At 39.2% G+C, this 13064-nt stretch overlaps 1 protein-coding gene across 1 annotated transcript; it reads left to right on the top strand.

Moving 5' to 3' along the window:
• Positions 1-287: 287 nt before the first annotated feature.
• Positions 288-9893, top strand: LOC133131609 (transmembrane gamma-carboxyglutamic acid protein 2-like). The gene is made up of 8 exons (XM_061246981.1): positions 288-387; positions 3977-4041; positions 4597-4618; positions 5057-5220; positions 5351-5378; positions 7145-7280; positions 7609-7776; positions 9575-9893. The coding sequence occupies exons 1-8, from the start codon at positions 288-290 to the stop codon at positions 9600-9602; spliced, it is 711 nt and encodes a 236-aa protein (XP_061102965.1). The 3' UTR covers positions 9603-9893.
• The last annotated feature ends 3171 nt before the right edge of the window (positions 9894-13064 follow it).

Here is a 13064-nt window from a genome sequence, read left to right as displayed (position 1 = left end):
TGAGGGGACAGAGTGCTGAGAGGGCCCCTGGTCTGGAGGTCCTAGATGGCCCAGTGTGTCAGACTGTGAGGGGACCTCTGGAGGACTTGTCCGGGTGGCAGACTGCAGTGACAGCCCAGGGCAGGGTGGCAGAGCTGATGGCCTCTGATGGGCCTTCTGGACTGGGCGGCAAAGCTGCGGCCTCGGGGGGGGGCAACAGGTGGTAAGAGACACTCGTCTGGAGGGCCTACAGGTATGGGCTGTGGGCGACCCTTGTCTGGAGTGTCCTTCAAGGCAGGCAAGGGCTCATGGTAGCAGGTGACAGCAAGGGACTCTTGTCTGGAGAGCCCGCTGAGGCGGGCTATGAGGCACCCTCATCCGGAGGGCCTGCGGCCATTGGCGAGAGAGGTTCCTTGTCCGGATGGCCCTAGGGTGGGGCGGCAGGCTCCAGCAGCTCCCCTGGTCTTTGGGAGGGCTTACTGCAACAGGTGACAGCATGGGACCCTCATCTCAGGAGCCCACTGGGGCAGGCTAAATGGGTGAGGTCAGTAATTCTATATAAATATGCTGTCGGTTTTAAAAATGCCTATGTTTTGTCATTCAAACACAGATTACATGAGTGTCATTTCTTTCATACTAGGTCCAAAAATGGATATCTGTGCATCATTAGACAGAGAAGAAGGATAACCTACTGGGACTTGAATATGAGGCACTGAAAGACTGCCAAAAAAGGTTAACTTATTTAAATAACTAAACAGAATTAGTGGGAACTCATTTATGACGTGAGTATGGAGAGGGATTATCAGCCTTCACAGATAATCACTTCTGTCAATATAGAGCAGTTATGGCCGTCAGTGGAATAGTATTATGGATAATCTTTTTCTTATGGAGAGGAGTCAGTTGAGGTGGTAAGGGCATCTGATAAGGAAGTGTTCCAGGCAGGTTCACCTGGGAGGAGACCCATGGGCAGACCCAGGACGTATTGGGGAGATTATATCTCCCAGCTGGCCAGGGATCAACCTTGGGATCCCCCGGAATGAGCTGGAGGAAGTCACTGGGGTGAGGGATGTCCAGGCTGCTCTGCCTGCCCTGTTGCCACCGTGACCCTGACCAGGATTAAGCAGTTAGGAAATGGATGGATGCTTTTACTTATTTGCTTCAAACTTGAAAGGAAACAAATTTTCTTTATTTTCTAGCTCTCAGCCATCTTTTTAAGTGCAAAGCTAGTAGCATATGTGAAGTTCTACCAAAACAATACTTCATATAGTCACTTGGTAGGTGTCTTCTGGGTGCTGTTTTGCCTCTGATGGTGTCTGGTTACTATGGATCTTACTTTTCTGAAATACTGATTAGACTATTTGGTTCAGTATTCTATTGTCCTTTAATGAACAATTGGTCTATTTCATTCACCATTTCTATTCAGTTTTCAAGAAGCATACGAACCTGGCCTGTGCCTTAAACAAATATTTTTTCCCATAGTTTTGGGGCAAAAAGATGAGTTCAGTTACTTCACTTTCTTTGGAGTCTTTGAATATTTTCATCAAATGCTCATCCTTAAATGTACATCATTGTATTACTACAATAAATCAGCTTTAGCGTTAAGAAGTGATTACCTAATTAAATATTGGACAGGTAGAAGTCTTTCTAAATGAGAAATGGAGTGATGCCATTATGCTAGGATAAGCACAGCATGCAGGTCTGTTGTTTGCCTTGGTACATGGAGTGCAGTGGTGGAATGTGTGTGTCAGCACACTCTTTATTTACACTCTATAAAAATGGTTGGTAATTAACCCTTGGGCCCTCCCTCACCCATGTGTAATTGACTGTTTCAAAGGAGCATGGCTTCATAACCTGGAGAACGCACCGTATTACAATAGCATTCTCACCGCTGCAAGATCTGGGTCAGTTTCTGTGACAAGCTGAGTTTTGACATAAGTGGCAAATTAAATTATATTTATTTTACGAAATTAAGAGTGCAGGGCTTGCTAAGGGAAGCCTTTCCCAATCTCATGGCAGTCTTGGAGCTGCCACTAGTGTGACGTAACCACAACCAGAACACAACAGACGTGTATACAGCAAGACACCAGAAAGTTCTGTGAGATTGTCTGAATGAGCACGTTAATAACCCATTACTGCCATCACACATGAATGTCTTTTAAAGAGTCTGTCCCATGAGCAAACCATGGTCTTCTCACATTTTTGTGGAAGGAGAGACTTTTTTCGGCCAGCACACTTCTCTTAATGACTCCAGCCAGGTCTGGGCTGTTACTATGGCTGGTGGTGTCTTAGTCACTGGGTCGAGGCTAATGAAGCTTAACTGCAATGCTACATCTTACATGTTCTTTTCAAGTATACAGTACACGTCAGGCTTCAGAACAATGGCCCCAATAGCAAACTCACAGAATTTCCATTAAAAGTCTTTACTTTTTCGAACAAACCGAACAGACAGGTTTAAATAGAACAGATAACAAGGGAAACGAGAATCAGGTGTGCACTATAATCAAGAAGTGAGACACAGGTGAAATGAATGAACAAAATGAATGAACAGAAAACATAACTAAGGTGAGCACAGAGAGAAACAAAAGACAAAACGCTGGGGACTTAAACAAAAAGCCAGCCAAAACATAATTTGACCGAAGCATTTGTCAAAGAACATTTAAGGAAGAGGGTGGAACTCCACAATAAAAGGTACATTGTTTTAAGTAAAGAATTTTCATTACAAGTATCATGATGCTTTTTTGGCTAACCTTCAACAGAGCAATATGCAGGATTTTGTTGAGCCATTAGAAAGAATCTTGTAGATTGTAAGAATGAAGTCCACCTTTTGAACTGCTGTAACTGGAATAGTTGGTTCAGATATGTGGAGAGATAGCAGTGATAAAACTGCTTTTCATTCATACCTTTCAATTATAAAATGGGACAACACATGTATGTCTTTCACATGTATTTTGTGGAATGACACTACTACCCGTTTTCACCATGTATGGACAATACAAGACCATACATAGCTATTGTAGAATAAACCCCATAGCAACAGTTATTTTAAATTTGTGGTCCATAACCTATGCATGCTGTGTATGAAAATACATAAACAAAGTATTTCAATATTTAATAAAATAAAATACTTTGTGCTTCAAAACAAATCAATGTAGCATAGAGCCTTCATGAATGGTGTGCTAGAAAAAATATTCCACAAGCGTATCATAAAATATAGAGCACACATACAATTTATGCTGTTTTAAAAGTATTAGAATACATTTATTTACTGAAAAACTGTTTTGACAAAATAATTTTGTTAATGAACTGACTAACGGTCGAGATATTACTATTATTTGTTTCAATATAGTCTTGGTGCCTCACTGATGGGGGTCAATGAGCCTGCGCACATCAAAACAGCAACTACAGTTAGCCCAGCCTTCCTTTTTGACACAATAATGACAATCATGTACATGACAGTCAATCCTCTGTAAATAAACTGTACAAATATTTTTGCCTTCCTGTCAATAAATGGGGAGACTGCACAAAAGAATGAAACAAGTCCTTAACCACAAGTTGTTGGAAGAAGCTGACCTTTGTGTTTGCTGCCATCTTGCGTTTAACATACGTAAAATCACAAACGCATTGCCAAATTGGTAGAAGAGCCACGCAGTCTTTAATTCAGCCTTAAAATGTTTTCAAAAACATCACTGAGAGCTACATATGTTATCAAAATACTAATTGAGTTGTAAAAGGTTTGAATAGTGTAATGGTCAACTGTTTACCGTTTTTGTGGAATAATTCATGTGATTTTGCTTATCTTCGAAGGGAAAAAAGCAGTTAGTCCAGATAAGTCGGCTATACTCTAGCCTAGGTTAAATGGTTTTAGGAAATTTATGGATTTTAGAGATAAAGGAAGAAACGAATCGACTAAGTTGTTTTAATACCATTTCTACGTGTTGATTAGATCTGGATTTGATGAGAGAATAAATGCTTAGTTCTCCGTGTTGATCCGTTAAAGCAGAGCTAAAACTGTTTCTGGTTAAATGGACCCGACTGGACGCCATAATCACGCATGCACGCAAGGTGAATCACCTAGAGCAAAGTGAAAGTGAAAAACACTACCGATACTGAAGTCGTGATCTGTTCGTGTGAATTCATAGCTGAATGCAGTATAGTATATAGTATATATTCGCATTTCACGAATGGGCTATTTCACAAATGGAGCGACAGCGCAATCATTTTAACTCGCTTGCTAGTTTAGTTTCTGTTTTTTTATTTGTATTGTCTTTAATTAGTTGAGCGGACTTGTTCTTGTATCGTGTTAAACACTTGTGGAATTGTTACTAACTTATTTTGTTTATAGCCTACCTTGGTAAGGTTTTCACAAAGAGTAGGCTAACACGTAGCCTATTTAAAAAAAACATTCCTAGAAGGATACACAAGTTACAACCGAAAGCGTGTTTCTAATCGACGATTCAGTGATATTCGATTTTCATGCATATACTAATCGCTGTTCGACAAATTACCTGTCAATTTCACAAAACTGGGCTCATTTGAATCACTTGGACAGCTATGCTTTTATATTTATTGTTATGTGTACTTCTTCTTTGTGGATTCACTGCATGTGAACCTACTCAGCGAGAGGACCCATCGGCTGAAGGTGAGTTATACATTTGCTCTTACAATTTACCACCCCATATTTATTGCGTTTAACTAGGTTCATTCGAGATTGTATCACCGTTTTTGAAATGACGTAACTACGTTAGCCAAATAGCCTTTCTAGCATATTGCGTGGCAAGACTATTAAAGTCTATGAAAATCAATAGTATATTTCAAAACCTGTAAAATATCCCCGGGAACTATATTTTACTTTATCTACTCGATATTTTGGAACTCACCCAGGTTGTTACCGCAGTGATGTTATCGTTATTTCATGGGATAACCAAATGATAGCCAAAAATCCACTGATATTAACGGACTAATGATCTTGATATAGCCTAGACCATACAGATATTTGAATTAAATTGTGTGCCTGTGTAAAATACATTTATAAATGTCCCCTAGACATCTTGTATTCACGTGTGATACATTTGCTTAGTTTTTGTGGAGGAGAAGGCTGCAAATAAATTCCTAGGACGCCATCTGTTGTTCAACAAATTTGACTTTGAAATATTCACTCCCGGAAATTTGGAGAGGGAGTGCATTGAGGAAATCTGCAACTATGAGGAAGCGCGCGAGGTTTTTGAAAATATTCCACAAACAGTTGAGTATTCCATTTATAATGAATTAACACTTAGATACTATAATAATACTACATCCATGATACAACGTCGCTAATACAGTATGTATCTTGAGACCCGGAGGAAAAACTAGATTTTGTTTTGTGTTGCAGGACGCTTTCTGGAAACAGTACACAGAGGGTAAGAAAGAATTCAGACGTAAATACTCAGTCGAAGATAAACTAAACTAGCTAGTGGTTCTCAAGCTCGATCCTGGGGCTCCACAGTGTGTGCATTCCATCCAGTAGCCTATTCAAATCCCAGAATTTTACCAAGATGTATTTCTTAATTTGGTGTTTTTCATGTTTTGAGGGATTATTTACCCTGTTAAACCACATTGTCAGAAATATCTTTGAATGCCATAAAGAAGTCCCATGTTCATATTGTGTTTATTGCATTATACACTTCAATAGTTCCAATAGAAACTATATAAGTACCCTATCTAGTTATAGGGTTCATTGTCTGGCAAAATGGTTATTTGTATGGGAGTTTAAACACCTGTGACAGAGAGTTCCATAAATAACTATAAAGAGTTCCCCCTATATGGAATCAAGACATTTGTGGTTAATTAAATACTAGTATCCCGCCCACTAATTTTCACAATTAAGGAGGGAGACAGTCTGACCACAAAGCAAAAGAGAAACTTCTCAGTGTAAAATCGAGATGCTCATTATGGAGGCTATATTGTTTTGTGGAAATGGTTGTGAAATTAGCAATAGATTAACATTTCTGGAGTGGCAGCATGTCACAGGAGCTGAAACATTCCAGAAATTTAAAAGGAGCAGTTAAATACAAAGACGTGCATTATGTGTGCAGCAAAACATGGGGTAAAAAAGTGCCTGGGGTAAATTTAAAAGGTTAGACAACAATAGCCTGGAATTAAAAATAGTGATGATTCATTGACTCATGGCAAGTATTCTAAATATGACGTGATAGGATAATACTTTGTCTGATTGCACACATTTATATTGCATCTTAAAGCTAGGCTAGACATATTAATCCCATGTAAATATCTCCCAGGTTAAAAACCCTCACAATCAAATTGAAACCACGCTGATGGACCTCCCATTCAGCGTTCAAATGGGTCCTGTGATAAAATAGTGCTCAAATTGTATGTGTCTGTACTGTGGGACTCTATACTGCTTCCCTGCTGGCAGAAGCTGGTGACACCTGACAGCTCTATTATATATATTTTCCGTTGACAGTCTGGATGTTTAAATCTGCAGTTTCAGACCAATACCTACTTAGGCCTGGATGTTCAGCTGACCAGGGATATGCTTATTGGAAAGCTGTGGACTTTGATACAGTATGAAGTGAAATGAATGTATTCAAATGGGTCTGTAGGGCATTTATCTATTTCACTACTTTGCATTTGGAGTCGCCAGTCTCCCGTCTACAAAATATTTTAGTTTCTGTACAGGTGTGCATTCTCCCACCAAGTTTATTTTTATGAATCGCAACATTTGTGTGGAAAAAGGATAATCTTTCAAGATCCTTTTTGTGCATATGCAGCATTTATCACTGAGGCCCCGGGCTTGAGAAACACTGCTCCAGTTCACATCAATCATTCGTTCCACATTGAGGTGGCCAACGTCTGAATAATGTGCAACATGATTAGCTGAGAAGTTATGGCTCGAACTGCTACAAAATGGTTCTAGTATTGATTTGGTATTGCACATTTTTTATAATGAAAGAATGAAATGTATTAATAAAATGTATTCGTAATAAAATCTGTAGATATTTAGCAGGCACTCATTCAGGGAATAATTTTGTGTGTTTTTTTTTTTTGCTGTGTTGTGCGTTAAGTTTTATTGTGCTGCTGTGTTGTTTTTTGCTGAAGGTTGTGCTTGCAATATAATGCATTATATTCAGATTATCTGACTGGCAGTCTACATTGTATCCCACAGCCCATAGCAGTCCATCAAGAGTGGATATAACTGCTCTACTGATTGGCCTGGGAGTGTCTCTGATCTCCATTGTCCTCCTAGCACTGCTGATTTGGTTCTTTTGTCAAAGAAAGTACAAGAAAAATAGCAACAGAAGGTAAGGGTTCCAATTCTTGCTTCAGGTGAATAGCAGGATTGGTAACACTTTACTTGAACCCCTCGTTATGACATAACACTGTCATACACATGACATAACAAATAGGCATACCAGATGATGCCAGTTGATGTCAAATGATAAACAAAACTTCACAGACTTTCATCGGTAAATGTTATGACCGATGTCACTGTCAAACCAATAAAAGTATGACAGTTTTATGTCATTTGACATAACCTGTTATGTCATGAGTATGACAGTGTTACGTCAGCCTTATGGCGAGGGGTTCAAGTAAAGCGTTACCAGTGGATAAAATATGGAAATCCTACAGGGGCCCTGTACGGCGAGGAAGCGCTGTACCTTTGTCCGGGGGACCGGAGATCGCCATGCAGCCCATAGGCCCGCCTGCGGGACCCCTGCCTCCGCATGGCCTCCCCAGCTACGACCAGGCCATGACCAACATCGGGCCTCACGACGCCCCTCCACCGCCGTATCCAGGGTAAGAGCCAGGGCGTGGCGCTGAGGCCCACAAGAGTTCATATCATCACTGTATGCCAATACACACAGTTACATCACATCAGTGTCACATCAGTATATCTAAGTAAAGACTATACTTAGTTAAAGTTGAAGGCCCGCACACATATTTTTAGTGATTTTTGAGCTTTTCATATCTTTCTGGAGCTTTTGATTTGTGTTCCATGCTGATCCAAGTAAAACTATTGCAATTTCAGTCGAAGTATGCATATTTTAGGGTCTAACTGCTATTTTGCAGAGCAGTTTGTAAAAGGATTTTCTACGTGACATGGTGTATGTTTCGGCATAATTGCTAAATGTTAATGCAGAGAGCTGACCACAGGAGGTGGAGGGGTGGTTAGGGACTTGCATCACTGCTCTTTGCAAGGTTTTGTGGGCTTTTTGGTACTAAAACCAGGAAGAGAACGGTGATGTGTGTGGGCCTTTAAAGACTTTAATGAAATGCTTCACTCACTGCTAATGTTCAGTGGTTAGAGAAGCACCAGCAGAATATCCAGTCAGCACAAGTCACCAGTTACCACAGAGGTGATTAATTGAATCTAAATGAGGCCAGTATTATTTCACACTACTGAACACGGGTTAGCATTATGCTACAGTATACAGTGTGTTCAGAGAGTATTCCCAGTGAGAGATTGTTCATCCCTGGACACTTCCTACCATTTCTGCCAATGAGCTCTGCAACTGTGTTGTAGCTGGCCTCTTGGTTACTTCTTGTACATTTGGTAGTTTCTGGGTTGCACCATAGTTTTTCCAGTTCGCTACAATAGACTTACCAGTGCTCCTGGGAAGGATCAAAGCTTTGCCAGGCTTTTATTTACCACCCCCAGCTTTTTGTTTCCTAACAGTTTAATTACAGTTCCGTAGGCAGTGCCTTGGTCTTCATGACATCATGACCAATCTGATCTGCTGTTTTAGTGACTACATATACTTGCACACAATATTCTGGTTATTGCCATTATCCAGAATAAGACTATATTCCAAATAGGCTGTTTACATGGCTACCGAGAAATGGATGTTGTTTTTATATTCCAATTGACACGTAAAATTGTGACGTTATGTCCCTTGTGCTCTTAATTTTTCCCTCCATCCAAAATGTTGTCTTTTTTGTAGGGCCTTCCAACCCTGTCCCCTGACAACTGCTAGCTGTCTGCTCATATTAACACACTGGTAGCCTAGTAACAGCAGCGCTAATCATAAACAACACACTCAGACCGTATGTGTTGCAAACTGCTGTGAAAACCCTGACTGAGATGGATATTACAAATAAGCTGTATACAGTACATGCCTAAATACTGCTCCTGTAACCCAAATAATAATTGTGTACCAGAATATGCCTTATTCAGGGTATTTAATAAGAATATACTGTTTACATTACCCATATCTTATATGGAATATTGTCTTATTTGGAATAATATCGCAATGTGAGTGTGCATGTAAACGTACACAGTGGTGTTTATTCTGCACACAATTGAACACCTGTGGATTTGAAATCATATGTGTGTGATCCCTCTAAATATTTCAATACATTTGGCTTGATTTTGGAGAATACTTCTGAGTCATTTTCAGGTTTTTTTTTGTAATATAGATCTGAATACCTCTAGAATTGATTTGATTTTGACCTAGTTACAGTATATAAGAGCAGAACAATTCCATGAATTGTGTAAGTAAATGTGTTCAATTTGACAACATTTAAAACGGTAAATAATCAAGATTAGTGAAAACTGGACATAAAACATTTTCCTTTTTTTTCTTTTTTCTTTTAGATCAAGAACAGGAAGCAGGCAACAGTAGCATTTATGGATGGCGTCATTATACTGGGATGTTTGAAGGATTTTTAATTTAATCTGGTTAAGGAGGAATACATGACTAATTTTTGTACTTTTTTATTCTGAAATATTGAGTTTAATTTGTGTAGTATTTCAAGATTATTTCATTGAATCATTGTAAAACGTGTTAATTGATACTGTGAACAACAATGGTATTTGTTTTATGTGCATTGTTTTGTATATCGTAATTGATGTAATATATTGATAAAGACATTTTTATTTTACACTGACAATTAAATCATTGAAAAGGATATAACCTTTGTATTTATTTCCCTCAGTGAAAGTGTTGGCGAAAAGATTTGGCACCATACTTTAAATGAACAAAAGTACCTAGCATGGTGTGCCTGCAGTGTTTTTAATGGGCATCATTCTAAAATACATGAGGGTACACATTATTTTAAAACTCTGAAGAATATTCAGACTTTAAAAATTATTAAGACCATGTGCAAGTGAACTGTTCTAGACGTATCAGAACAGAACCATGGCTCAGCCATGACTTGTCCTACAGTAAATTAATCCCCCTCTCATCTTGATGAATCAAAATGCAATTGGATGATTTCAGAGTCATTATGCAATGAGCACTACATGTGTTTCTACATGCAACCTGCTCTTGCCCATGACCTCTTTCACACCCATATTACAAACTGCTAACAAAAACCCTGAGCTGTCGATCAGTTTGTATCCCCATAAAACAGTGGAAATTGCAACGTGTTTCAACAGATCTTTCAACAGATCTTTTGGTGAATCTGCTGGCAAATATACTTTGATACTGATAAAACCCTGTAAGGTTACTGGGCTGAAGAGAAAACTGAATGAAATTAAATTAAACTTCCTGCATTTCCACTTTGGCAAGCACACTTGTCCAGAGTAACATTTAACATTTTCACATTTTTCCTACTTTCTAACTTAATTTAAGTGCAATATTTATTTTGGAAGGTATTGACGAGATGGCTTGTTGCTTTCACTACTTTTCAATACACCTCAAATATGACTTGATTGAAGGAAAGCTCCAACATTTTGGGGAAATGTACCTTTTTCCGACTTACCCAGACTTAGATGAGATGTTCGATTTCATTTTCATTTTTGTGCATTATCTGGTTCAATTTCCATGTTAGCATAGTGTGTTAGCTTAGCATAAAGTAGCTTGAAGCCTATAGGAGTCAGTAGCCTACCTCCTTCAAAGTGAAGAAATACAGCAACATCCGAAGGTATGATGTGTATTTGAAATGAACGTGTGGGGGGAAAAACCTAAAACGAGAGACGTTGTTTTCTGAGAAGTTAGATGATTGGAACTATAACCGCTGAACATACATGTATCATCTTCCGCTGGTTGAGCGCGGTAATCCGTGCACCTTCTGAAGGTAGTTTTTAAAGGTGGAACTTTGTCTCCAAAGATTTCTTCCAGCACATATATTTCAAATTATTTACACAAGGTATCAAATACACATGATACCTTGTGTAAATAAGACCGCTTTGGAGTTGCTGTAAGGGGTATTCAATTTGAAGAAGGTAGGCTACTTACTCCTATAGGCTTCAAGTCTTTATGCTATACTAACACGTTATGCTGACATTGAAATTGAGCCAGTGAATGCACAATAATGAAAATTAACATCTCTTCTAAGTCTGGGTAAGTTGGGGGGGAAAAAACATCTGGCATTTTGCACTTTTTGATGAAATTGTTTTTGTTAATGTCTGCAATTGCACAATCAGTAACAGAATATACCACCACCCCCCCCTTCCAAACACCTCACAAATGAACAATTCCTTAACAGTACCCATCCCTGTCATCATCCCAAACAAGAGTCCAACACCATAGCACCTCCATGAGTGGCAATCAATAACTCATATTTGCTAAACTTACTGGCTTGTTGTTACTGTTGTGACTGAAAATAAATGAACCCACTAATCTTATTGTAGTCATGCATATACTGTCTCAAGTTTTGAGAGGAGTCCATACCTGAGTATTGAGTAGCTTATTTTACAGCTCCACCCACTAGACACTTTTTAATATGATCTTTCCATCACAACATCCAAGGTATATGCTGTAGTTTGATACTGGTATGAATCATGATATTCATTTTAAGTTTAGATTTTAGATTTTGAGTCTCCCAGTGCTACCCAGTTTCCCTGCCACATACCTATTGAGTTGCCCCTACTTGACCTGAATGCAAATGGCCAATCGATTGGTCCCTGACATCTATGGGGCTGTGTTAACTTGCAAAGAGAATTATCCATCTGAAACATATCTACAGAACAAATATAAATATGCAAATATGATCCTGAAAAATGTCTGTATTGTGCATGGCCAAGAGCTATGACAACCAGTTTGGACACATCTAAAAGTATTCCCTCTGTCATGAACAAGTGAAGTGAGATGTTTGTACAAGTGTTGAAAACCTGTTTGGTGGCCATATTGGGAACAGCTTACAACCTTAGGCGACAGAAAGCATTTAGGACATGATTAGAGCAATAATAAACTTTCAGCTATTATCCAATAAATATAACGCCTATGTCCTCATTTCTACCCCTATTAGATAGCACATGTCAAGTCATGAATGCCCAATTTATAACAATAAAATGTTCATGAATATGTTCATATAATAATCTTTTTTTTTTTTTTTTTACTGTAAGGGGGTTTGTGAAAAACAATGTAACCAATTAAATATACTTTGTATTGTATTGGGAGGCACGGATGGTGCAGTGGGTAGCACTGCCGCCTCACACCAAGGAGGTGCTGGGTTTGAATCCCCGTCGGCCGGGGCCTCTCTGTGTGGAGTTTGCATGTTCTCCCCATGTCTGCGTGGGTTTCCTCCCACAGTCCAAAGACATGCAGGTTAAGCTGATTGGAGAGTCTAAATTGCCCGTAGCTATGAGTGTGTGAGTGAATGGTGTGTGTGCCCTGCGATGGACTGGCGACCTGTCCAGGGTGTATTCCTGCCTTTCACCCAATGTGTGCTGGGATAGGCTCCAGCCCCCCTGCGACCCCGTTAAGGATAAGCGGATTCAGAAAATGGATGGATGGATGTATTGTATTGGAAGATCATAGTTATTGTAAAGGATGATGCACAAAAATGAACCATGCTCTTCTTTCTTCCAAGTTCTTTCTTCCAAGTTCCTTCCTGATGTAATCTTCAGTCCTGTGAATGTTTTTCATGATCAGAAGGGAATCAGTTGAACCCTCTGCAAGCCACATTATATTCACAAAGAGCCAAATGTAAACTTTGGTCAACATCTATAAATATTCAATGAATACTTTGTTTCAATGTTAAATACAAAAAAAATATTTTACTGGATTAGAGTTACCACTGAGAAATACTGGAAGGGGGAGAGCTACAACAACAATGGCAAGAATATAAAGGTAACAACATCGTTTTTGTGACAATATCATAAGCCAGTTTGCACGCTAAGCCTTCTTGGCATCAACCTG

Source organism: Conger conger, chromosome 6, assembly GCF_963514075.1.
Source record: "Conger conger chromosome 6, fConCon1.1, whole genome shotgun sequence".
Lineage (NCBI taxonomy): Eukaryota > Metazoa > Chordata > Actinopteri > Anguilliformes > Congridae > Conger > Conger conger.
This window is presented reverse-complemented; position numbering and strand designations above follow the sequence as displayed.